Source organism: Myxocyprinus asiaticus, chromosome 13 (genome assembly GCF_019703515.2).
Source record: "Myxocyprinus asiaticus isolate MX2 ecotype Aquarium Trade chromosome 13, UBuf_Myxa_2, whole genome shotgun sequence".
Classification (NCBI taxonomy): Eukaryota; Metazoa; Chordata; class Actinopteri; order Cypriniformes; family Catostomidae; genus Myxocyprinus; species Myxocyprinus asiaticus.
Genome location: NC_059356.1, coordinates 46,811,615 through 46,836,158, shown reverse-complemented (window position 1 = coordinate 46,836,158; position 24,544 = coordinate 46,811,615). Strand labels below are relative to the sequence as shown.

Genomic DNA, 24,544 nt, shown 5'->3' with positions numbered 1-24,544 from the left:
ACTGTGTGGAAGATTGCACCGGGGTGCAAATAGACAATCTGAATGTTTATTTGTGGTTAGCATGTTATACTGTAAGAGGCCAAAATATTGTAATTAAGTTGGTAGAACTGATTCCACAAATTCTTGCTTTTTAAATCTCTGCTCAGATTACAGTATTACAAAAATTACCATAATGGGAAATAATGCACATTATGCACTTACAGTTAGATGTTGCATGAAGATATAATATAAACCGAGCTGGTAGCAGTTGAACAACTATAACATATATATGGCCTAAAATAAGAGGGGAAAAAATATATTATATTTCATTAAACACACCATCTGATTGATGAACACAAACATGTTGAAATCATTATTACAGTATCAGCCAACAAGTGGTTATACATAAAGGGCTAACTGACTTAATTTTAATCAACTGGATTTTAATCAAAACAATAAAATAAGGCCATTTAATTGTTATGGGGATTGCACACACAATTGCGTGTTTGCATGCCAGATATATTTGATCTAAAGTTATTATGAATGTTCGTATGATCAGTTTATAACTACACATTAAAGAATAGCAATTTACACTCCATTGAGTGTCACTTACCCTCAATGTCAGTTCCTAAAGAAGATTTCACATACAATGATTGGAAAGGAGGCAAGAGGATCCAACACAGAGCCAATATCTCCAACATGGTTTCTTTTTTGCTTCCAAAACCTTATTTTAATATTAGAGTTGTCATATGATGGAAAACAGTATTTTCATGACTTTCTTAATAAAAATTTTTTCATGTACTATGTGGACATAACATTTCACCAGGATTTTTGTGTTTCTAGATAACGTGAACTTGATAGGGGATGCTGTTTCATGGTTTATTGTTTAGTGTAGTTGCCAGTTTCATATTTAATTATATATCTTTACTGGTTGACTCAAAGCCTCTATAATTTTAGTTATAAGCAGTTCACTAAAAATTATCTAAAATTATTTAAATTAGCTGTTTTATGAGAATTTACTTAATAAACATAATTTACTTGTGCTTATAAAATAAGGAAAAAACAAATCACACAGAAAATCTTACCTCCACTGAAGATGAGGAGACACAACAGCAGTATATATCCCCCAAAAAATACCAAAAGTATGTGAAGTGCAATAGTTGGATGATTTGCAGTCTTATTCCAGGCATATACAAAGAAAACTGACAGATGAACAGATGAATAAAATAATATCACACAGAGAAAATAACAGCACAATAAAATGACAGATGTAAAGCAGGCTGAAAGTGTACTATGTTTGCAATATGATTCATTTTTCATTAGATTAATTTAATATAATTAAATGTTTCTTTTTTTAAGTAGATCATAAATAAAGGAGTCTTAGTGCTTGTTTTTCTCACAGAGAGATTAAAAGTCTTTCACACTCACGTATACAGTATCTTCCATGTTTAAAGAAAGGTCAAACAGTTCTCCGTGATGCATTAAAGAATAACTCATAAATCATGTTTATAAACTAATTGTTGACTTATTTGGTGTAATATTTGGATTTACCTACCTGAATAAACGACGACTGTTAAAACAACAAATTCTCTTGCAATACGTGAAACACTAATACCTGTTTTATTATTGACTGCAAACAGAAAAAGTTTGATGAACTTTAGACACTGAAAAGGTCTAATGGATTGCCACAACAATAACACAAAAACACTAAATATTTGTGCTTCATTAAAATATACAGTATTTAACTACAATAAGATAAATCTTTAATATCTGCCAATCAAAATGCATTTACCAATCTGCTCTGGTAAAATGGAACTCAAAAACTAAAACATACCTTTAAGGTAATGTAAATAAGGCACAGCCCACAACAACATCACAGGCCTCAGAATATAAAGAGCACAGCATGGGACGGTCTCATTTGGAAATCCTGAAATGTTTTTTTTTAAAGATGGACATTACTTAAAAAAAAAAAAATGTCATGACTACAAACATAAAAATGACTACAAAAAATATTTTTACTTTTTGTTACATGTAGTAGTATTATAATATTTGTAACATTTAAAATCCACCTTCATTCAACAATAAAATGCCACTAATAACACTATAGACAGCCCTGCTTTAGAGAAAGACCCAAATGCTTAGACACAGATGCTTATAGAATAGTCACACATCTCTACAAATCATTTGTGTTCGCAGTTCAATTTAAAAACACTGTGGGCTGGCATCATTGACATATTGAAGAGCACACAATCCATACCTTACTGATTCCATTTGTCTCCCCACAGATGCCTGCGCCCTGAGGCTGCTCCTGCCACCTCCTAAAACATGTTCTATTTCTGCTTTTCTTAAATTCTGCTTTTTTTATTTATTTTCTTTTTAATGAAGATTTCATGATTTTAATGAATTCAACTTGACTTACAATATCTGTATTTCTATCAAATGTAATAAATGATAGCTAAAGTGCTCTTTTATGTCAAATACATTTGATATAAATGATTAAATCTTAATTGTGACTTTATGTCTACTGCTTTGCAAATAAGACAAATTAAGGAAATAACCATCTATGATATAGAATTATCCCATTCTTGTCAACATGAACTGAAATTTGTTTTAGATTGGCAAAGCTTGATAGAATAAAATGCACACAGCACCTTGCTAGGTTAGTTTAACCCACATTGTGTTCTGTCCAATATTTACCTGCTGACTTGTCAGTTGGGTTATTTTAACAGATACTCCATCCCTTTATAAAAATATTTGGGATGTCAATACATAAATTAGTACAATGGCATTGGCAGCTTTAAAATAAAAAAATAAGTTAAACTGGAAGAATTTACACTAAACTGAAAGTTTAGCCTTATGTGGTGATCATCAGGGTAGCCAGAAATCACTGAAAAAAACTAAAACCAATTTGGCCAGTGCTCTGTAGGTCCTTCTGGTGGCACAGTTGCACTGCTGCAGTATAGGTGGTGGAGATCTTATCTTATCACATGGCCTGCTGGGCATGTTACCAAAGAGACTCCAGGGATGGTAGTCAGCGTCATTGCTTGCTGTGCTACCTTGGCCCCAAGAGATTCTGCATCTTACAGTACAACTTTAAAACAAATAGTTCACCCAAAAAGGACAATTCTGGCATAATTTACTCACCTTCATTTTGTAACACTACATGACGTTATTATGTGTTTACTGTGTTTATACTGAATACTCTTTAACATACAACAGAAGTGTCAATTTTTAAACAATTTGTTTGAGGAACAGACTGTTGAAAATGTCTTGGTTACTTTCGTAACCTCCATTCTCTGGTGGAGGGAATGAGATGTTGTGTCGATGTACAACACAGTGCTAGAGGCTGTAGCCTTTAGCCTCCTTGTTAGCATGCCTGCCTTCCATGTCGGAGACTCCGGTTCGAATCACACTCAGAGTGGGTTGAGCTGGATTGTTTACAGTGGTGCCATGACCCAGATGGGAGTGAGGTTTAAGGGGGTGAGTGTAACGGGAGCCAGCTGATAGATAGCTGTGCAGTGTGTAAACCTCACTCTCCTGGCCTTAAGAGACGCACTAGCGACTGAGGCTAGAGGCCATGGTTTTTCTAGCCTCCTTGCTAGCACATCCACCTCCCATGTCGTGGATCGCTGGTTTTAAACTGTAACTCCACTTTGTCCCTGTACTGACATTTTGCTGCTCTAATGGTTTGGCGGAGGGAATAACTGGCTTATTTTTGCTCCTTCTCATTCCCCTAATTAAAAGCAGAGATCTGCCATTAATCCACGGTTTTCTGTTGGGGTAGATACGTATTGCTTTGGTTCTATGCACTTCTTGATGAAACACGTTACAGAATCTGCATAGACCTCAATGTCATCATCAGAGGCGGACCGGAACATCTCCCAGTCCACGTGATCAAAACAGTCCTGTTACATAGAATCCGACTGGTCTGACCAGCTCTGGATCGTTTTGATGGCAGGTGCTTCCTGTTTTCAGTTTCTGCCTGTAAGCGGGCAGAAGCAGAATGAAAGAGTGATCAGATGTGCCGAATGGTGTGTGGGGGAGGGATTTGTAACCATTCCAGAAGGGAGAGTAACAGTGGTCCAAAACCTGTTCTCTTCGTGTGTTGCATGTAACATGCTGAAAGTATCTTGGTGTTATTGTCCTTAAATTGGCTTTGTTGAAATCCCCTGCAACTGGCTTGATAGCTGAGTCTGGATCCTCGCCGACATCAAGGTCTCTGTGAGGCAGATAATTCAGCAGTCCGACGTCTCTCGTTGGAAGAAGATTCACACACTTAGCTCGCAAAGTTTGTTGTCCAGTGACTGAACATTCACCAGTAAAATGCTGGGGAGCGGGGACTGGCTAACACAGTGTCTCAGTCTGACGAGGACGCCGGCTCTCCTTCCCCTTTTCCGCTTTTGAGGTGGCGGTCAGATGGTCCAGACAAAGTCAAGTCATTTTTATTTGTATAGCACTTTTCACAACACGCATTGTTTCAAAGCAGCTTTACAGAAAATCATGCATTAACAGAAAATGAAACTGTAATATTTATAAAGTCTTAAGAGTCATCATTGTGTAGTTTGATTAAATATGATTGTAAATTGCATATAAAAATTAATTATTAAATCATAATTGTATTTAGAACCTCAGTGAGCAAGCCAAAGGCAACTGTGGCAAGGAACACAAAACTTTTTCAAGAGTTTTGATGCACAGCAGTGACCTCTTTGTATTAGAAACAAATTTTACCTCTTTGTTAAAAGGAAAACAAATAACAAACTTTTGTGTTAAAGATACAGCTATAAATACATATAAAAATGGAATATTGTGGTTTAGTAACACAACCCTGTTTGATTAAATAACGTAATGTTAGACTTTATTTTTGTTAATCCAATTTTTCATTATCTTTAAAGTAGCTGAATTTTCTGTACAACGTTCGCCTTTTTGTTGTGGAAACACATTTTTTCCTCTTTGTTAAAAGTAAACAATAGCAAACTTTTCTGTGAAAGACACAACTAGAATTAGATAAAATGCACTATTGTGTTGATATAACACAAACCTGTATGCTAAAATACTGTAATGCTAAGTGGCTGTGTGAGTGAGTTCCCTATCTGTCACTCACTCAACGTTGTGTCGATGTAGTGACACAAAGGGTCACTCTTGGAAGCCCGAAACATCTCTGGTTTTTGATAAAAGGCCAATGAAAATTGGCAAGTGGTATTTGCATGCCATTCCCCCGGACATACGGGTATAAAAGGAGCTGGTATGCAACCACTCGTTCAGATTTTCTCTTTGGAGCCGAACGGTCATGCTCATTGAGCTGAATCCTACTGTTCATTCACCTCTGATGGATCTGACGGCGCATTTCAGCGGCTTCTCCCTCCTCTGCACTGGTGAGGGAGGATGAGGAGCAGGTAGTCCTGGTAGCACCTTACTGGCCCACCCAGACGTGGTTCTCGGACCTCACGCTCCTCGCGACAGCTCCCCCCTGGCGAATTCCCCTGAGGAAGGACCTTCTTTCTCAGGGACGGGCACCCTCTGGCACCTGCGACCAGACCTCTGGAATCTCCATGTCTGGCCCCTGGACGGGATGCAGAAGACCTAAGCGGTCTACCACCTGCAGGGGTAGACACGATCACTCAGGCTATGGCCCCCTCTACGAGCCGCCTGTATGGTTTTAAGTGGCGTCTGTTCGCTAAGTGGTGTTCTTCCCGATGCGAAGACCCCCAGAGATGCGCAGTCGGATCAGTGCTTTCCTTCCTGCAGGAGAGGTTGGAAGGAAGGCTGTCCCCTTCCACCTTGAAGGTGTACGTTGCCACCATAGCAGCACACCATGACGCAGTCGACAGTAAGTCCTTAGGGAAGCATGACCTGATCATCAGGTTCCTAAGAGGTACCAGGAGGCTGAATCCCTCCAGACCGCACCTCATTCCCTCATGGGACCTCTCTGTAGTTCTTCAGGGTCTACAGTGAGCCCCCTTTGAGCCTTTGCAGTCAGCTGAGCTTAAGGCACTCTCCTTGAAGACTGTCCTCCTGACTGCGCTCACTTCCATCAAGAGGGTAGGTGACCTGCAATCATTCTCTGTCAGTGAAACGTGCCTGGAGTTCGATCCGGGTTACTCTCACGTGATCCTGAGACCCTGACCGGGCTATGTGCCCAAGGTTCCCACCATCCCTCTTAGGGACCAGGTGGTGAACCTGCAAGCACTGCCCCAGGAGGAGGCAGACCCAGCCCTGTTGTTGCTGTGTCCAGTGCGCACTTTACACATCTATTTGGATCGCACGCAGAGCTTTAGAATCTCTGAGCAGCTCTTTGTCTGCTTTGGTGCACAGCGGAAAGGAAGCACTGTCTCCAAGCAGAGGATCGCCCACTGGCTCATTAACGCCATAATTATGGCATATCTCGCCCAGAACATGCCGCCCCCGGTAGGGCTACGAGCCCATTCTACCAGGGGTGTAGCGGCTTCCTGGGCCCTGGCCAGAGGTGCCTCTCTAACAGACATTTGCAGAGGAGCGGGCTGGGCAACACCCAACTCCTTTGCAAGGTTCTACAATCTCCGGGTGGAACCGGTTTCATCCCAGGTAGTGGCACGCAACACAAGCGGATAAGCCTGGGATAGCCGGCCGGGTGTATCGCTTATACAAAGCGCCTTCCACCTCCTTTTGAGCTGGAGACCTGTGCCATTAATTCCCAGAAGTGTTCACAAGTTTGTTCCCTTGTTGACTTCCTCCGAGCCCTGTGGCAGTCGAGTTTTCAGAGAGATTCGCTGCCGGCCCAGTACACGTGCTAACTAAGAGTCCTGTTCTGGGGTAGGTGCTCCGCATGTGGCGGTTCCCTGTAAGACTAACCCCATGCGATATATATCTTCCACTAATTCGTTTCCCTGTTGGCAAACTGCGTCTTCCTTGGGCAGAGCCCCTCTGCCCCAGTCTCCATGTTTGTAGTAACTCCTCCCCCATTGGGCAGGATCTACCTTGAAGAATCTCCACATGGTTGGAAAGACCATTTGACGTATCCTTCCACTTAATTATCCCCCCCTCTCTTTGGGCGAGGTGTGGTCTCCGTTGTGTCCGGCGGCCCAGTCGGATAATCCCCCTTCTTTTTAAGGGAGTGGAAAACAGAGAAGGGGAAAAGAGGCCACGACTGGGTTAAGCCTGTCTCTATCTTTTGGGTAGTCGACTTGTCCCCAAAAAGGGCCGTTCGACACTCATAAATATGTTGGGGGAGGTTACGTGTCGACCTGGTGTGCTGGCTATGAGGCACACAGTAGTCTGCCCACCACACACCGGCAGTTCACGTAACACAGTTCAGCCAATTGTGGTGTTCCGTAAGGGACTCCTTGTGTCACTACATCGACACAACGTTGAGTGAGTGACAGATAGGGAACGTCATGGTTACTTGTGTAACCTCCGTTCCCTGATGGAGGGAACGAGACGTTGTGTACCTCCTGCCACAACGCTGAACTACCCGCTGAAATGGCCGGACCTTATATCGGTTCCTCAGCATAAAACCACAGAATTGTTTTATTTTGGGGTGAACTATTCCTTCACAATAAAGATAAAGATCATCTGCCACATTTAACATATTGTGATTGTGAAATGTTCAGTTTTCACAGATATTACCAACATCACAGAACTTCAATTCTCACCCTCAGTAAAACCCCAGAAGATGAAGGCAAAGAACATACAGATGTTTGGACAAAAGATAAGAGCATTCTGAAGAGTCCACACTGTTCTGCTGGGGTCTAGATGGGAGATGGAGAACAATCACAGTTAACAGACACTTATGGTAATAGACTTCAATTGATTGCTCATGCAGAGTTTCATAACAGGAAATAAGAACATTATCCTTACAGCCATACCTGTGTCATGTAATCTATGGTAGATTCGACGGCAGAGCAGAAGTGCAGATCCAGATGCAGCAAAACAAAAAATCAGCACCATTACGTGTAAAGCAGAGAAACCTGTGAGACACAGACATCAGTTACAAAATTAACCTAAATTGGACTGAATTAAGTTTTATGTTGCAAACACAGAAGATGCATAGGCACTTAGTGTATCTGTTGGTTTTCTGCTAATTATTCTTCACCATCTTCTAGCTGGCAGTTTTTGAGTTGGACTCACTAACCCTTCGAACTACCAACAGTTCAATGTTTCTGCTTACAACTGTACAGAAATTTAACTCATTTTTCCACTGAATTCTTGGGTCATCCAAACACCACATGGCCAGTAGTTTTAAAATCTAACTGGATTTTTTATTTTTATTTTTAAATAAAATGTTATAGAATTGGCCAAAAGTCAGTTTATACTTGGAAAAACTTGGTCTAAAGTCTTGCTTCTTGTTTCTAAATATTTCAGAATGTGCAGGGGTGTCGCTAGGGCAAACAAGCCCCAAATTATTTTAGTCTAGATGAAAATGTGATGTTGAGTGGAACTGAATTTCACTTCCTCTCCACAAGACATTATCCCTTTACTCCTTTTCAAACAGATACTTATTTCCTGAAACCATACCTGACCATTTTAAACATACTATTGTGAACCTTTAAAATAAAATCTTAAAATACCTAATCTTGACCCTGCAGTTTTAGCTCATTTAAGACCCGTTTCTAATATGCCCTTCATCTCTAAATCTTGGAGAAAGCAGTATTACTCCAATTGCAGACCTTTCTGAGCACCAACTCCATACATTAAATATTGCAGTCTGGTTTTAGAGCACTTCACAGTACTGAATCAGTCATTTTAAATGACTGAATGCTTAATCAAGCTTGATTTCGTTTTTTTATTTCTTTGTTTTATTTGTTTTTAATATGTTTGATGTTGTACACCACAGTGGTGAACTACTGTTGTTTCAATTGTGCTACATAAATACACTTGACTTTGACATTGAAGTGGGAGTTAATTAAATGCTGGTAATTGCAGTTTTTTTTCTGCGTGGAAAATTTGAAGTTCCATATCTGTCACTCACTCGATGTTGTGTCGATGTAGTGACACTAGGGGTCACTCTTGGGAGCCCGAAACACCTCTGGTATTTGAAAAAAGGCCAATGAAAATTGGCAAGTGGTATTTGCATACCACTCCCCCAAACATACGGGTATAAAAGGAGCTCGTATGCAACCACTCATTCAGATTTTCTCTTCGGAGCTGAACGGTCGATGCTCGCTGAGCTGAATTCCCAAGGCTGTTCATTTGCCTCTGCTGGATCTGATGGCACATTTCAGCAGCTTCTCCCCCCTCTGCACTGGTGCACTGCAGAGAACACCCCTGGGCGATTCGGCAGAAATAAAAGAGTATATTCTAAAAAAAGAGTATATTTCTCTAAAAGAGCGGCACACACGGAACGTCTTTTTAAAGACACGTCTTTTTAAAGATGCCTTTCCATTTGTGTGTTATTCCTGGTTGCGGTCATTATCTCTCACCTTCTGACGGTCACGATCGCAGTCTTTCGTGTCTGGGCGCTGCCCACATGGAGACAGCGTTCGTGGATGGGTCATGTACTCATTGCGAGAACATGTCCATGGCAACAATGAGGTCGCGGCTTGCGTTCATAAGAAAGCAAGCCACCCCAGCAGCTCCCCGCCCTGGTCCTTCTACCCATGGGTATGAGGCCAGTGTGGCTAGCACTAAGGGTGATTTGGGGACCCCAAAGGGACCACCTCCACCGAGTATCCCCCCACAGACCTCCCATTCCCCAGCACGCTCGGCTGCCCCGATCGGGCTTCCTGATGAGTCCGCCGGCTCATCTCATGGCGAGTTCGACCTCTTATTCGGAGCCCGCGAAGGTGATGAGCTCTCAAGCACAGCATCGGAGAGCGGGCTCGTCCAGTCGGATGTGGAAGCCTCAGCTGGGCTCCCCCCCTCGGGAGCGGTCGCCCAGTCACATGTGGATGCAGAGATGAAGGACATGCTTTCCCAGGCAGCCGCGAGCGCCGGGCTAGAGTGGAACCCTCCGCTCTCCCCTGAACCCTCGTGGCTCGATGATTGGTTCCTGGGCTCGCGGCGCCGCTCACAGCCATGCCCCGCCCCAGCTCCTTTCTTCCCGGAAGTGCACGAGGAGCTGACAAGGTCGTGGGAGGCACATTTTACTGCCCGGTCCCGATATTTCAGCTCCCCCGCCCTCACTACCCAAGGCCTGTAGGTTTACATCGTCCCTGACGGCCAATGCCTATGGTACTGCCTACGCCCTGCACACCATGGCTCTCCTGCAAGCCCACCAAGCCAAGTCGCTAAAGGAATTGCACGAGGGTAGTTCCACCCTGGTATTGATGCAGGAGCTGCGCTCGGCGACCGTCCTCGCCCTCCGGGCGAAGAAAGTTACGGCGCGGTCTCTCGGGCAGGCGATGTCCACCTTGGTGGTCCAGGAGCTCCACCTTTGGCTCAACCTAGTTGATGGGAGAGGCCGACAAGGCACGGTTCCTTGGGGCCCCCATTTTCCAGGTTGGCCTGTTCGGCAACACCGTCGAGGACTTTGCCCAGCAGTTCTCAGCGGTAAAGCAGCAGACGGAGGCTATCCGGCATATCCTGCCCCGACGTGGCTCAAGATCCCACACCCCATCTGCTCATCGCCTAGGGCGTCCCCCTGCAGTGACTGCACCAGCTTGGCCGCAGCCTGCACCGCGGCCCAGCCCCGGCATGGAGCCCACCGCAGGAAGCAGATGCCACCCGTCTCACAGCCGGCCGCCAAGAACCCGCGAAAGGCTTCGAAGTGCCCCCGAGATGGGTGACCCAGGGACAACAAAACACGCTGCTCTGGAGCTGGTTAGCAGACCAATCCATCCCCCGGTGGAGGGCCGGGGAGAGAATATTTTGTTACCTTTTCATTTAATTTTGCTGCATGCCCAAGTGGCTGCGGTACCCAAGAGTTCAGTAAAGAGCGGTTTCCTTGTTACCTGGGTCACATACCCGGTGCGCACGGCCGTCATCACGACCACCATCCACCATTCCATTTTGGCAGGTTTGCCGCTCCAGCGGCGGTCTCCCTGACCCTGCGCGCCCAGCTGTGGCACAAATCTGCCCCCAATGTGATGGTCTCCATGGGTCACAAGGACAGGCCTCTTCCTCCCCATCCCAGGCTGTTCCAGGGGTGGTCACAAGGAGCAAGGTAAGTGCTTCGATGTCCTGAACTCAGCACGGCCACGACACGGCGTGGCACCTCAGGCTCCGCCCTGCCACGAGGCCCCACCCGCCGGTATGTCCGGCGAGAATGTCCCCTTGGTCCCCCTCGCCCGGAGCTTGGATGCGTGGCTTGCGCTTTCCAACCCGTCGCGATGGCTGGTCCGGACCGTCTGACTCGGCTACGCGATTCAGTTCGCGGATAGAGCCTGTCCCTCCAGCCGAGATGAAGGCAGGGTTTTACAGCCCCTACTTCATTGTACCGAAGAAAGGTGGTGGGTTGCGGCCAATCTTGGACCTGCAAGTACTGAACCGGGCTTTACACAGACTCCCATTCAAGATGCTGACGCAAAAACGCATTCTAATGAGCGTCCGTCATCAAGATTGGTTCGTGGTGGTAGACCTGAAGGACGCGCACTTCCATGTCTCGATTCTATCTCGACAAAGACCCTTCCTGCGGTTTACGTTCAAGGGTCGGGCGTATCAGTACAAGGTCCTCCCTTTCGGCCTGTTCTTGTCCCCTCACATCTTCACGAAGGTCGCAGAGGCAGCCCTTGCCCTGTTAAGGGAAGTGGGCATTCGCATCCTCAACTATCTCGACGATTGGCTAATCCTAGCTCACTCTCGGGATATGGTGTGTGCACACAGGGTCCTGGTGCTCTCGCACCTCAGCCGACTAGGGCTTCAGGTCAACTGGGGAAAGAGCAATCTCCTCCCAGTTCAGAGCATCTCTTTTCTCGGCTTGGAGTTGGACTCAGTCTCGATGACAGCGCGCCTCACGAACGAGCGCGCACAGTCGGTGCTGACCTGTTTGAAGATGTTCAGACAGAAGACATCGGTTCCACTGAAACTGTTTCAGAGGCTCCTGGGGTATATGGCATCCTCAGCGGTGGCCACTACACTCGGGTTGATGAATATGAGACCGCTTCAGCACTGGCTCCAGACTCGAGTCCCAAGATGGGCATGGCAACACTGGACACATTGCATGGCCATCATGCCAGTCTGTCACCTCCTCTTCAGCCCTTGGACCGATGTCACATTTCTACAGGCAGGCATTCCAAAAGAGCAGGTCTCTAGGTGCGTTGTGGTTATGACAGACGCCTCCAAAATGGGCTGGGGTGCTGTATGCAATGGGCACGCAGCCGCCGGTACCTGGGCGGGCCCGCGGTTTTGTTGGCACATCAACTGCCTCGAGGTCTTGGCAATTCTTCTCGCCCTGCGGAGGTTTTGGCCGTTTATCCAGGGCAAGCATATGTTAGTTCGGACAGACAACACGGCAACGGTGGCATACATCAACCGTCAAGGCAGTTTACACTCCCATTGTATGTCACAACTCACCTGCCGTCTCCTCCTCTGGAGTCAGCAGCACCTCAAGTCACCTGCGAGCCACTCACATCCCGGGCGACCTCAACACTGCAGCGGACGCGCTGTCACGACAGGTTACCCTCAGGGGAGAGTGAAGACTCCACCCTCAGGTGGTCCAGCTGGTTCAGGTAGACCTGTTCGCTTCCCAAGAATCCTCCCACTGCCCACTCTGGTATGCCCTGACCGAGGCACCTCTCGGTATAGACGCGCTGGCACACAGCTGGCCCTCTGGACTACGCAAATATGCATTTCCCCCAGTGAGCCTACTAGCACAGACCCTGTGCAAGGTCAGGGAGGACGAGGAGCAGGTCATCCTGGTAGCACCTTACTGGCCTACCCATACATGGTTCTCAGACCTCACGCTCCTAGTGACAGCCCCCCCCCACGAGTTCCCCTGAGGAAGGACCTTCTTTCTCAGGGACAGTGCACCATTTGGCACCTGTGACCAGACCTCTGGAACCCCGAACAGGACGCGGAAGAGTTGAGTGGCCAACCACCTGCGGTGGTAGACACGATCACTTAGGCTAGGGCCCCCTCTACGAGGCACCTGTATGCCTTGAAGTGGCGTCTGTTCGCTAAGTGGCGTTCTTCCCGACGCGGAGACCCCCAGAGATGCGCAGTCGGATCGGTGCTTTCCTTCCTGCAGGAGTGGTTGGAAGGGCGGCTGTCCCCCTCCACCTTGAAGGTGGATGTAGCTGCTATAGCAGCACACCAGGATACAGTGGATGGTAAGTCCTTAGGGAAGCATGACCTGATCATCAGGTTCCTGAGAGGCGCCAGGAGGTTGAATCCCTTCAGACCACACCTCATTCCCTAATGAGACCTCTCTGTAGTTCTTCAGGCTCTACAGGGAGCCCCCTTTGAGCCCCTGCAGTCAGCTGAGCTTAAGGCACCCTCTTTGAAGACTGCCCTCCTGACTGCGCTCACTTCCATCAAGAGGGTAGGAGACCTGCGAGCGTTCTCTGTCAGCGAAACGTGCCTGGAGTTCGGTCTGGGCTACTCTCACGTGATCCTGAGACTCCGACCGGGTTATGTTCCCAAGGTTCCCATGTCCCCTTTTAGGGATCAGGTGGTGAGCCTGCAAGCGCTGCCCCAGGAGGAGGCAGACCCAGCCCTGACATTGCTGTGTCCGGTGCACACTTTACGCATTTATTTGGATCGCACGCAGAGCTTTAGAGTCTCTGAGCAGCTCTTTGTCTGATTTGGTGGACAGCGGAAAGGAAGTCTCCAAGCAGAGGATCGCCCACTGGCTCATTGATGGCATAACAATGGCATATCACACCCAGGACGTGCCGCCCCCAGCAGGGCTACGAGCCCATTCTACCAGGAGTGTGGGGCCTTGACCAGTGGCGCCTCTCTAACAGACATATGCAGAGCAGCGGGCTGGGCAACACCCAAAACCTTTGCGAGGTTCTACAATCTCCGGGTGGAACCGGTTTCGTCCCGTGTAGTGGCAGGCACAAGCAGGTAAGTCCGGGACAGCTGGCCGGGTGTATCGCTTGTGCATAGTGCCTTTCACCTCCCCTGAGCTGAAGACGTGCGCTGTTGACTCCCAGTAGTGTTCACAAACTGTGTTCCCTGGATGATTTCCTCCGAGCCCTGTGGCAGACGAGTTTGCGAAGAAACTCACTGCCGGCTCAGTACATGTGCTAACTAAGCCCTGTACTGGGGTAGGTGCTCCGCTTGTGTTGGTTCCCCATAGGTAACCCCATGCGACGTATATCTTCTGCTAATTTGTTCCCTGTTGGTAAACTGCGTCTTCCTTGGGCAGAGGCCCCTCTGTCCCAGTCACCATGTTTGTAGAAACTCCTCCCCTGTAGGGTAGGACCTACCATGGGACTTCTCCACATGACAGACTTCCGCCAAAGATTGGCAAGACCATTTGACGTATTTCCACTCAAAATCCCCCTCCCCGGGCGGGGTGTGGTCTACGTGGTGTCTTCTCCTTGGGAGGGACACCCCCCTGACGTAGACCTGGTGACCCCAGTCGGTTAACAAATTTCACTCTTTTTTTGGGGGAGAGGAAAAAAAAGACAGGATAAGAGGCCATGACTGGGCTAGCCTGTCTCTATCTTTTGGGCAGTCGACTTGTCCCCGAAGGGCCGTTCGACACTCATAACAGCGTTGGGGGAGGTTACGTGTCGGCCTGGTGCGCTGGCTACGAGACACACAGTGGTCTGCCTGTCACACACCGGCAGTTCACGTAACACAGTTCAGCCAGTTGTGGCGTTTTGTATAGGGACCCCTAGTGTCACTACATCGACACAATGTCGAGTGAGTGACAGACAGGGAATGTCCTGGTTACTTGCGTAACCTCCATTCCCTGATGGAGGGAACGAGATTTTGTGTCCCTCCTGCCACAACGCTGGACCTTGTCTCGGCTCCTCAGCACAAAACCTGAATGAGTGGTTGCATACCAGCTCCTTTTATACCCGTATGTTCGGGGGAGTGGTATGCAAATACCACTCGCCAATTTTCATTGGCATTTTTGCAAAGACCAGAGGTGTTTCGGGCTCCCAAGAGTGACCCCTAGTGTCACTACACAACGTCTCTTTCCCTCCATCAGGGAATGGAGGTTACGCAAGTAACCAGGACGAACATAGTTCACACTGATGAAAAATTATTAGAGAATATCTGTTTTTGGGGTAAGTTTTTCATTTTCTTACTCCACTTACAGTATATTGTGAATAACCCTTACAAAAAACCTAAACTTTCTGCAAACTTGCTGCAAATTTGCCACAAGTTTGCCTCTCGTAATTTTCACATGCAAATGAGCATGTGATTCACTGCAAATGTTTGCCAGAAGTTTGCAGCTCTTCACCGCTAGTGGTGAACCTCTGGCAGACTTTTGGGAACAATGGACAATTTGCTGCAAGTTTATCACAAAGCTTGCATGTGAAAGTGATCAGTGGCGAATTTGCAGCAGGTTGCAAATTTGCCATGAACTCTGATTTTTGTAAAGGAAATTATTATTCCAGAATATCAGGAAAGAAAACTTTCCTTGTTGTAATTATTAATTTGTCCACTTAAAATTAATGTATTTTGGGACATAGGATGTAAGGTTACTGAGGAAATCAAGCAAACATGCAAAGTGGTCAGCAGGGGACAAATGTAATATTATGTGTTACAACTGTGCCTGCTGCATACTGTAACATGGTAGTGAATGGTCCTTCTAGAGTTTTGTTATAGCTTTATTCAGTCAGAAAGCTCTGATGAGTAAGACAAAAACAAATATGAATTAACTGGTAGAAAGACAGCCAGGCAGATATAACTGAACACTCTATGTATGTATGTATGTATGTATGTATGCATGTATGGTGGATGGATGAAGTGATGTGCACAGACTTTAGTAGGGACAGGGGTGGAAGGATAAAAAAGCAGTGATTTAAAAAGAAATTTTGTTTGTTTTTTTTTTTTTTTTTTTTAAATGAGTAGTAATTATAAATACTTAGCTAATTTCTTTGCTCTTTGAGTATTTAACAATTTTCTTGTATATATACTGTATATATATATATATATATATATATATATATATATATATATATATATATACAAACAATAGCATATTCTATTTCTCACAAAAAGCAATACAGTATTACACTTGGTAATTTATGTATTTTCAGACATGGTCTGTGATAACCCCAAGTTTTTGACATGTGTCATAGTAAAGCCATGATATTTTTTAAAGTACTTTGGAGTACCATAACATATCATGAAATCTGAACATGATCAATCATTCAGTATCATGGTATTACCCTGGTAACGGCACAGTGTCATTTTTTGTTATAGGGCTCTAATGTTTTACTTGTCTCATCACTCTTTTCACTTTCTCTCATCTCTGCTCCCTCACTTCATCCTGTCATCTCTACTGCTTTCACTCTGACCCAGAGGTGTAGTCAAAACCAGACCCTCCAAGACCCAGACCAATACCAGACCCCCTAAGGCCTAGATCCAGTCGAAGACCTGTTGGTCCAAGAACCAGGCGGTAAATTTTATGAACCGAGATGCTCAATTAATTGAAGCAATCATTTATAATATTCAACAGTTATGTTTTAACACCTTTTCATTTATTTTATTAACTGAACAAGGAACAACAATTCAACAATCAAACTTTCCACCTTTTCCTTTTAGGTTTTCCCCAAGAAAATGAATAAAAGAAAAGTGTAAATAAAAAGGTAAAGTACATAAACTATTTCAAATAACTGTGTTTCATATGCATTATTAATATAACAAAATAACAATGTTTATAAAATTATTATTATTATTTTTTTTTTAAACACAGATGTTTCAGCATGAATGCAACAGCCAATCAGAGGCATTTAAGTTTCAACTGGTGTGGAAAAACTATGCACACCCCCGCTCAACACGCTAGACAGCTACCGCTTTTGGGCATGTTTGTAAGATGCAAAGCCAGTGTGTTTTGCCTATTATTGTTTTCAGAATACGATCAATAATATCATCTTATATATGCGTGATACAGTTGGAAAGATGCAAGCTTAGTTTTCGAATGCCCTCAATGTACAAACAGTGTTGATTTATTAGACTTTTTCTTACCCAGCTAAAGTATTACCACAATGAATGTGTGCGATCATCATCTGAAGTCTGTTTGAAGTCAGAAATACACATGATGATGTGATTACAGCACTGAATCCAGCAGAAACTCCAGCATTAAAGGCATATTTTAAGCACTTATGACAGACGTCACTGCTTCCAGCTCACAGTGCACATGTCCCCCACCCGCTGTTTTTCTTTCCTCGTATGAATAAAGCTGAAAAGTCTCAACTTTTTGATACTCTCAACCGCACTCTATGCTTTCTCCGCACCACTGTCAATCCCACAATTCACCTTGCGAGTGTAGCGCTTGACTTCCATAGGAATGAAGTGAAAACGCTCACTCACCTTCACTCAAAACCACCCAGTGGAAACATATGGTTAGTCACGGGTGCAGAAGAAATCCGCTCAGCACATGCTCACAGACTGAGTTCTGCTGCTGCACTCTCGTGAATGATCTCATTATAAACAACAAGGTGTAGAAACTATGTAAATAAGATATTTATCATGCAGTGTAGACAGTTTCACTGATTAAAACAGGTGTTTTGGCGAGAGTGCAGCACTCAGTCAGTGATTTTATGCTGAACTGAAGTGATTGACGGCTTCAGTGAGTATAAAGGGAGTGTTCTTTGCTCGCTTTCTGTATATAATTTAATCACAACTCGAATAACAGTTGTTTTTCATGCTGCTAAGATGAACAATGTGAAGTCATGATTACTGATGCATAGAACAGCAATGAAATAATTCAGGAACAGTTCTCAGCCTGTTTGGGATGTGTATCTACATAAATAATACGGCATGCAATGAACTGATACTAATAAATATTATTAATAGTGGTTACAATATCAAGGGAAATAATCTTCAATTATGATTTTAGTCATAATCATGCAGCACTATTCCCACCAACAACTCATAAGAATACCGGCCACTCCTGCCTAAAACTCCTGCAATGTAACGGGTTCCGCGGCTACTGTGAGTGAAGTCATAGACTCTACATGGCAGTTATAATCATAAATCACTAATGATTGCTTTGTGTTGTTAGACCATAGTCCTTGCACTTACATTCATGTGATGAGTGAGACAGTGCTTGTCAAAGCATGCATGATGACACAGAGGCAGAAGTACTTGTAAATTCACAGTAATAGTGAAGATGCCACGCTAACTAGTGGTTAAAATAATTATGACATTTAGTGCACTGGGAATACACTCTGGTCTTGACTAAGACCATAAGCCAAGACCCAGATCCAGACTAAGGGTGTGTTCAGGTTTGGTTCGATTAAAACGAAATCTGGTTCGGTCTGCTATCCAAAACTTGGTGCGCACCAAACAAGCGGACCAAGACCGCCTGAATAGTGGGTCTCGGTCCGCTTCCAAACGACCTCTGGTGCGGTTCAGTTGATATATGAACGCAACATGGACCATAGACGTCTAAACGGACCAAAAACAGTAAGTAATTTGCCTAATACTGACCTCAAGCATACCTGGTTCTTCTCATCATAGGAGCTATGTTGCCCATTACATTTCGTTACAGGTGTCGGAACCGCCGTCAGCCGTCCTTGCAGCATATCTTTGTTTGTGTATGCAATGGAGGAATTCCTGGCGCTGTTTTGACTCTTTTACACATTTTATTAGCTCTTCGTTTGTTCTCAGCTGGTAAAAATACCACCATATATACATATATAAATCTAACGAGCGTATTTCGCCCAAGATGCCAGCATTGTTTTAGATGTTCGGCAAGTTCCGTCGCAAAATATACATCATAAAAGCTGTCCAATCAGCTTGTGACCTTTTCCTGATGCCTTTTGTTTTGTATATATAGGTTCAGTGTTAAAAATGCCAGTGTGAATGCTAAGCGAACCAGGACTAAATGTATCATTTTCTTTTTTGGTCCGGACCAAGAGGATCAAGAGAACTGAACTACAAGTGTGAACACACCCTAAGTGTTGAGACCCAGACCAAGACACTGAGTACCAAAGCCCAGATCCAGGCCAAGACCAGTTTATCGTTTAAGACCACAAGATCAAGACTCCAACTCTGCTTTTACCTCGTCATCACCTTTATAGAACTGACACTTCTTTTATTACTTTCTCTTCATTTTCTATTAATATTCATATAATGTTATTTTACTGTATTCTGACATTAATATTTATAAATATACAGGACCTTAACTCAATAATATGGCGGAACCATGGTACAATGATGGTGACAAGATGGTACAATGGTTTTGAATGGTTATCATGATAGGATACATGTCCAAAAAAATGGTAATAGTATGTATCCAGTGAGTTGAAAATAAACAACACAGATACAAAAATATATTTTGGTGTTTTATTCTGACGACTGTTTAAAAAAAATAAATAAATAAAAGTTCAATGGGGCCAAATTGTATTTAAAAAAAAAATAATAATAAAGAAATTACAGAAACTGAAATATGGTAGAGGCTAATGTTAAATAAAAATACAAACAGGCCATTAGCCTTCCCATATGCTTTAGCATACATCACCTTAAATAATGCCTGTATCATTCACAGCATTTTATGCATTTAAGTACTTGCTTAAATAACTCAAAGTATTTTATGCATTTTTAACCAGGCTTTAAGGACATGTACAACATTTTAAAACAATATAATTCTCATTACACATGTTCATATAATTGGAAAACACTCTGGGCTATAAATCGTTAAATGAGATATGATTAATAATAAATTTACATACCCAGTCATCACGTGTGCAAAACGTGGTCAAACTCCACACATGCAATCTATATGCATCCTTCAAAAATTATCCATAACAAACTCTCTGTTTTAACATACAACTCTTCTGAACACATATGTAATGCAATTTATAATGATCTTGTGTAACATTTTATATTTACCCAGAGAATTTTCAATCCATGAACAAAACCGGGAGCTCTCTTGCACAATGTATGTTCTCATATTTCTAACATGAGTGGGTGCCGGAAAGCAGGTGTCGCAAGACTTCGGTGTCGCAAAACTCTGGTTCGTGCAGGGGCCACGTCCAATTTATGACTAGAGTTAAATTACATGCAATTTCTCCAGGTATTTTTTTTTTTCTGCAAGTGATTAGTCTAATGGTTTATTAGTTAAAAAAAAAAAAAAAAAAAAACTGCCTTTGGCTGAACCAGACAGCTCCTTAAATTTATGTCAATATTCAAAAAAAAAATCTAACTGGATTTCTATCACTGAATGTGACACAACCGCTACCATTATAATTAATAAATCTGCCTACACTGCAGGTGTGAGATGTCGGAAATGTGGTAGCAATCGAGTATTATTATTTTAATGAACTTACAACACAATACATGGAGTGGACTTTTTAGGTAAGGGCACTTCGATGTTCCAGGGTGAATTCAAAACTGCATTTTTTGCTTCCTTGAAGGCACTTCTGCGGAAGGGGACACCACTCGAAAGCTTGTACAAAATGAAAGTGAAAAAAACAAATATTTTCTTGAAGAGCCCTTCCACTGTTAGCAAAGGGTACATTCTTTCAGTAATGCCATGTTTCCTTCAGAGTACCCACTTTAAGGGCTCTGACTTCGTAGTGAGTAGGGCAAAGGGAGCATCACTTGCAATTGGAATCCACCCCCGATCTGCTATAGAGCGCGCTCTTAAAGGCACCTCCGCTTAGTTTTCTTTATTACACCCGCGATTTACAAATAAATCTCATAATAACACAAAATTACTGTTATTGTGAGACTATTGCGCCACTTCATGCCCCCGTTCTGTGCATGTCACAGGATGGATGGATGGATGAACGGATAAATGGATGGATGGATAAATCGATGGATGGATGGATGGATGGATGGATGGATAAATCGATGGATGGATGGATGGATGGATGGATGGATAAATGGATGGGTGGATGGATGGATAAATGGATGGGTGGATGGATGAATAAATGGATGGTGGATGGATGGATAAATGGATGGATGGATGGAGTTAGTGCTTTCTCTCACTAATTGCGGAAAAGAGGAACAATGAATGGAGGACGTTTTTATATTTATTTTGTAGCCAGGTAAAGGTTTCTCATGTGAAAAATTTTATGTTTATTCATGTCAGTCTTCGTACAGTTTAGCAAAAAGCAAAAGACTGTACTTAGTCTACCTTTCCACATAAGCCTACTGTACATTGTGTTACAGCGCTACTTGCCTGTAAAATACTTTAATATTATAAATTATTTAAGCCTACATACAGCCATTAAAACAATCATCTTAAAATCAGCAAAAGGTAATGTCCTGACTACAAATATCTACTGACATAGACTGTACACAGTATGTGTCACTGTTGTGCCTGTTATTGATGCTTGCAGCTAAATTTAGCCATTCTTTGAAATCAGTTCTTTTAGAAAAAAGAGAAATATTTGTAATAAGTTTAACACCATTTATTATTACATTTACTATACAGTACTGTAACCATAAAATAAAGTATGTATTTTGTGTGCGTGTGTGTGTGTGTGTGTGTGTGTGTTTTTTATTGCCAACTTACCTAGTTGTTCCAGTACTACAGTTGTGTTGGCTGAAACTCCACCAGCAAACACTTGACACATATAAACTCCTTTGTCTTCAGTTCTGACACTCTTCAGTCTTAGCGAAAAGTTTCCTTTGGAGATTTCATCAGTGAAGAACTCAACTCTGTCTATGTATTGCTCATGTGATGATTCTGGTTTAATCTTGTTGTTTTGGTAGAGCAGAACCAGGATGTCTCCATCGTTATCGGTTTTCTTCCATGAAACCTCTTCAATCTCTTCAGGTGTGATATGAGAGTCCACAGAGCAGTTAAAATTTATGTCATCACCCGCATACGCAGATATGGAGTGACTCGATCCTGATATTATCAAACGCTCTAAAAGATTTAAATTAAATGAATTTATATTTCACCAAATCGAATTTGATTACAATTCTCAATATAATTCATGATGTTCTCACTCACCATGTTTCATTTCGACCACAGTTTCACCAGAATCCTGCCCACTGAACACTTTACATCTGTACTCTCCCTCATCTTCAGCTGTCACATTGTTCAACAGGAGTGAGAAGTTTCCATGTTGAATCTGGTCAGTAAAGAAATGAGCTCTATCATGATAATCCTGCTGCTGGACCTCTGGTCGACTCTCACCATCTTGATACAGATGAACCAGAGTCTCTGAGTCTGATCGAATCCATTCCACCTTCAGATCCTCTGCTGGTAAGGGTGAATCAACATAACATGGCAAAACCACTGACCCTCCCAAAGGAACAACCAGAAGATCAGAGGGACCTTTTACAATGAACCCTATAAAAGAAAAGGCACTTTTTTTCTAATGCGCAAAAATGAAGAAGAAAATATGCAAGCTGTTTTATTTTTCTCTTAACCTAAATTTATACAATACAATATTCAAGCCTATTATAATTAAGTAATCTTTAGCTATTATTTTAGAATTTACCCATTAAAATTGCATTTTTTTTTTAAAGACTACACAATTAAATTTGATGGAATTTTGTTATGAAATTGAAATGCATACATCTTAAAAATATTGTTAACTACGTACCATTGGCGAACATCGGGAGTGACATAAATATACAGTAAAGAAAATGCATCTTCAATAATGAAAATTAGATGAAACTATCACATCCTAAAATAATACTGAAAATTAGAGCTTGTGACAGAGGACGCGGACAGGCAAAGGATGCGTCTATATATAGGCTACTGTACTTTCACTTTCTGAAAATATCTGCGTGTCAAGACTTGTTTTATCTCAGGTGAAGCAGAACTTTCTCAGAACACACAAACACCTTTCAAAGAACAGTTTCTGTCTCTTTTGCTGCTTGTGCGGATATAGTGAACAAAAACTACATTATGCACAAAATAAATAAATAATTTGACAATTTTATAATAAATGCTACTTGTTTTACAACAGAAACAGCAAAAGTTACTCTATTATCTGACCAGATTCTTTTAACTATATTATATACAAATCACTCCTTTTTGTTTACATGTTGCATACTGTCCCATCTTTTTGGGAATTTTTTGGAAAGTTTGTAGAATAACAGTATACTGGCTTTGTTAAGCTGATAATGTTCTGTATGTTAACATCAGTTAATGCCTTAGGTACTGTACCATGAATAAACAATGACATTTTTTTTTAGATTAAAATAAACTAACTAATGTTAACATATAATACACTAATGTGCTGACTACAAATATCTACTGACATAGACCATACACAGTATGTGTCACAGTTGTGCCTGTTATTGTTGCTTGCAGCTAAATATAGCCATTCTTTGAAATAATTTATTTTAGAAAAAAAGAGAAATATTTGTAATTTGTTTAACACCATTTATTATTACATTTACTATACAATACTGTAACCATAAAATAAAGTATGTAATATTTTGTGTTTTATTGACGACTCACCCAGTTGTTCCAGTACTACAGTTGTGTTGGCTGAAACTCCTCCAGCAAACACTTGACACATATAAACTCCTTTGTCTTCAGTTCTGACACTCTTCGGTCTGAGAGAGAAGTTTCCTTTGGAGATTTCATCAGTAAGAACTCAACTCTGTCTCTGTATCGCTCGTGTGATGATTCTGGTTTAATCTTGTTGTTTTGGTAGAGAAGAACCAGGATGTCTCCATCGTTATCTGTTTTCTTCCATGAAACCTCTTCAATCTCTTCAGGTGTGATGTGAGAGTCCACAGAGCAGTTAAAAGTGATATCATCACCCGCATAAGTAGATATGGAATGAATCGATCCTGATATTATCAAACGCTCTAAAGGATTTAAATTAAATGAGATTATATTCTAAAAAATAAAAAAAATAAAAAATAAATAAAAAAATAGATTCCTATTCTCCGTCCAGATAGCTTGCTTCATTCCTCTTGACTAACTACTATATACCTGAATACTCGTACTGTGGTGACATTATGGGACAGGAGATAAGCCATCCTTTGCCGGAGGAAACACCAAAACAATGGATGTTTCGTAATAATCATGGTTATAATACTAAGCCGTATGTCAGTAATTTGGCTGGGTAGTCAGAGGGAAAAACACAATTAGATCCATACCTGAGAGACGGCTCATTTGAAGATCGATATATGAACGAGGCCAAATCGATGGTTAAAAGTGGGTGGGGAGATCCACAATGGGATCATAAATACATGAAGGAATGGTATGACGTATGGAAGAAAATTGGGAATTAGGTCCTGAGCGCACCACCTTTGCAGGTCAATCCGTGGAATGTCCAAAATATGACACCGTCGTTAAAACTGATATGTGTAATCCACCGCCCCCCTGTGCTCCGTTGTATCTAGATCTAACAAAATTAGAGTCCCAGACAATAACGCGTGAGAAAACTGCATGCTGTTACGCGCCTGCTAAAACCTATGTAGCTGTGCCTTCAGCCCAGTTGGGGTCTGAGGAGGGCACTTTGGCACTGGCTGCTTTTCCATTTATTCAGTGTCCAGATGGGTATAAAATTATCCCGCTGACAATGGCGGAAGCGCTGGCATTTTGCAAGAAATTGCCATTACTGTGGCAAGCCGGGACACTTTAAACGCGAATGTC

General features: G+C 42.9%; 1 protein-coding gene across 3 annotated transcripts in view; it reads right to left on the bottom strand.

Annotated features, from left to right (window-relative positions):
* The window catches only part of LOC127449836 (uncharacterized), a 48,485-nt gene extending 25,836 nt beyond the window's left edge, over positions 1-22,649 (bottom strand). For 2 of the 3 annotated variants that reach the window (XM_051713421.1, XM_051713422.1), the window contains exons 1-9: positions 22,530-22,649; positions 21,932-22,273; positions 21,488-21,844; positions 7,821-7,922; positions 7,608-7,703; positions 1,814-1,906; positions 1,065-1,181; positions 593-703; positions 202-273 (exon numbers count right to left, since the gene is read on the bottom strand). In XM_051713421.1, the coding sequence (XP_051569381.1) occupies positions 202-273; positions 593-703; positions 1,065-1,181; positions 1,814-1,906; positions 7,608-7,703; positions 7,821-7,922; positions 21,488-21,844; positions 21,932-22,273; positions 22,530-22,578 (1,339 nt within the window). In that variant the 5' untranslated portion in view covers positions 22,579-22,649. The remainder of the gene's footprint in view (positions 1-201; positions 274-592; positions 704-1,064; positions 1,182-1,813; positions 1,907-7,607; positions 7,704-7,820; positions 7,923-21,487; positions 21,845-21,931; positions 22,274-22,529) is intronic. The other variant, XM_051713423.1, reaches the window with a different exon arrangement.
* Positions 22,650-24,544: the final 1,895 nt, after the last annotated feature.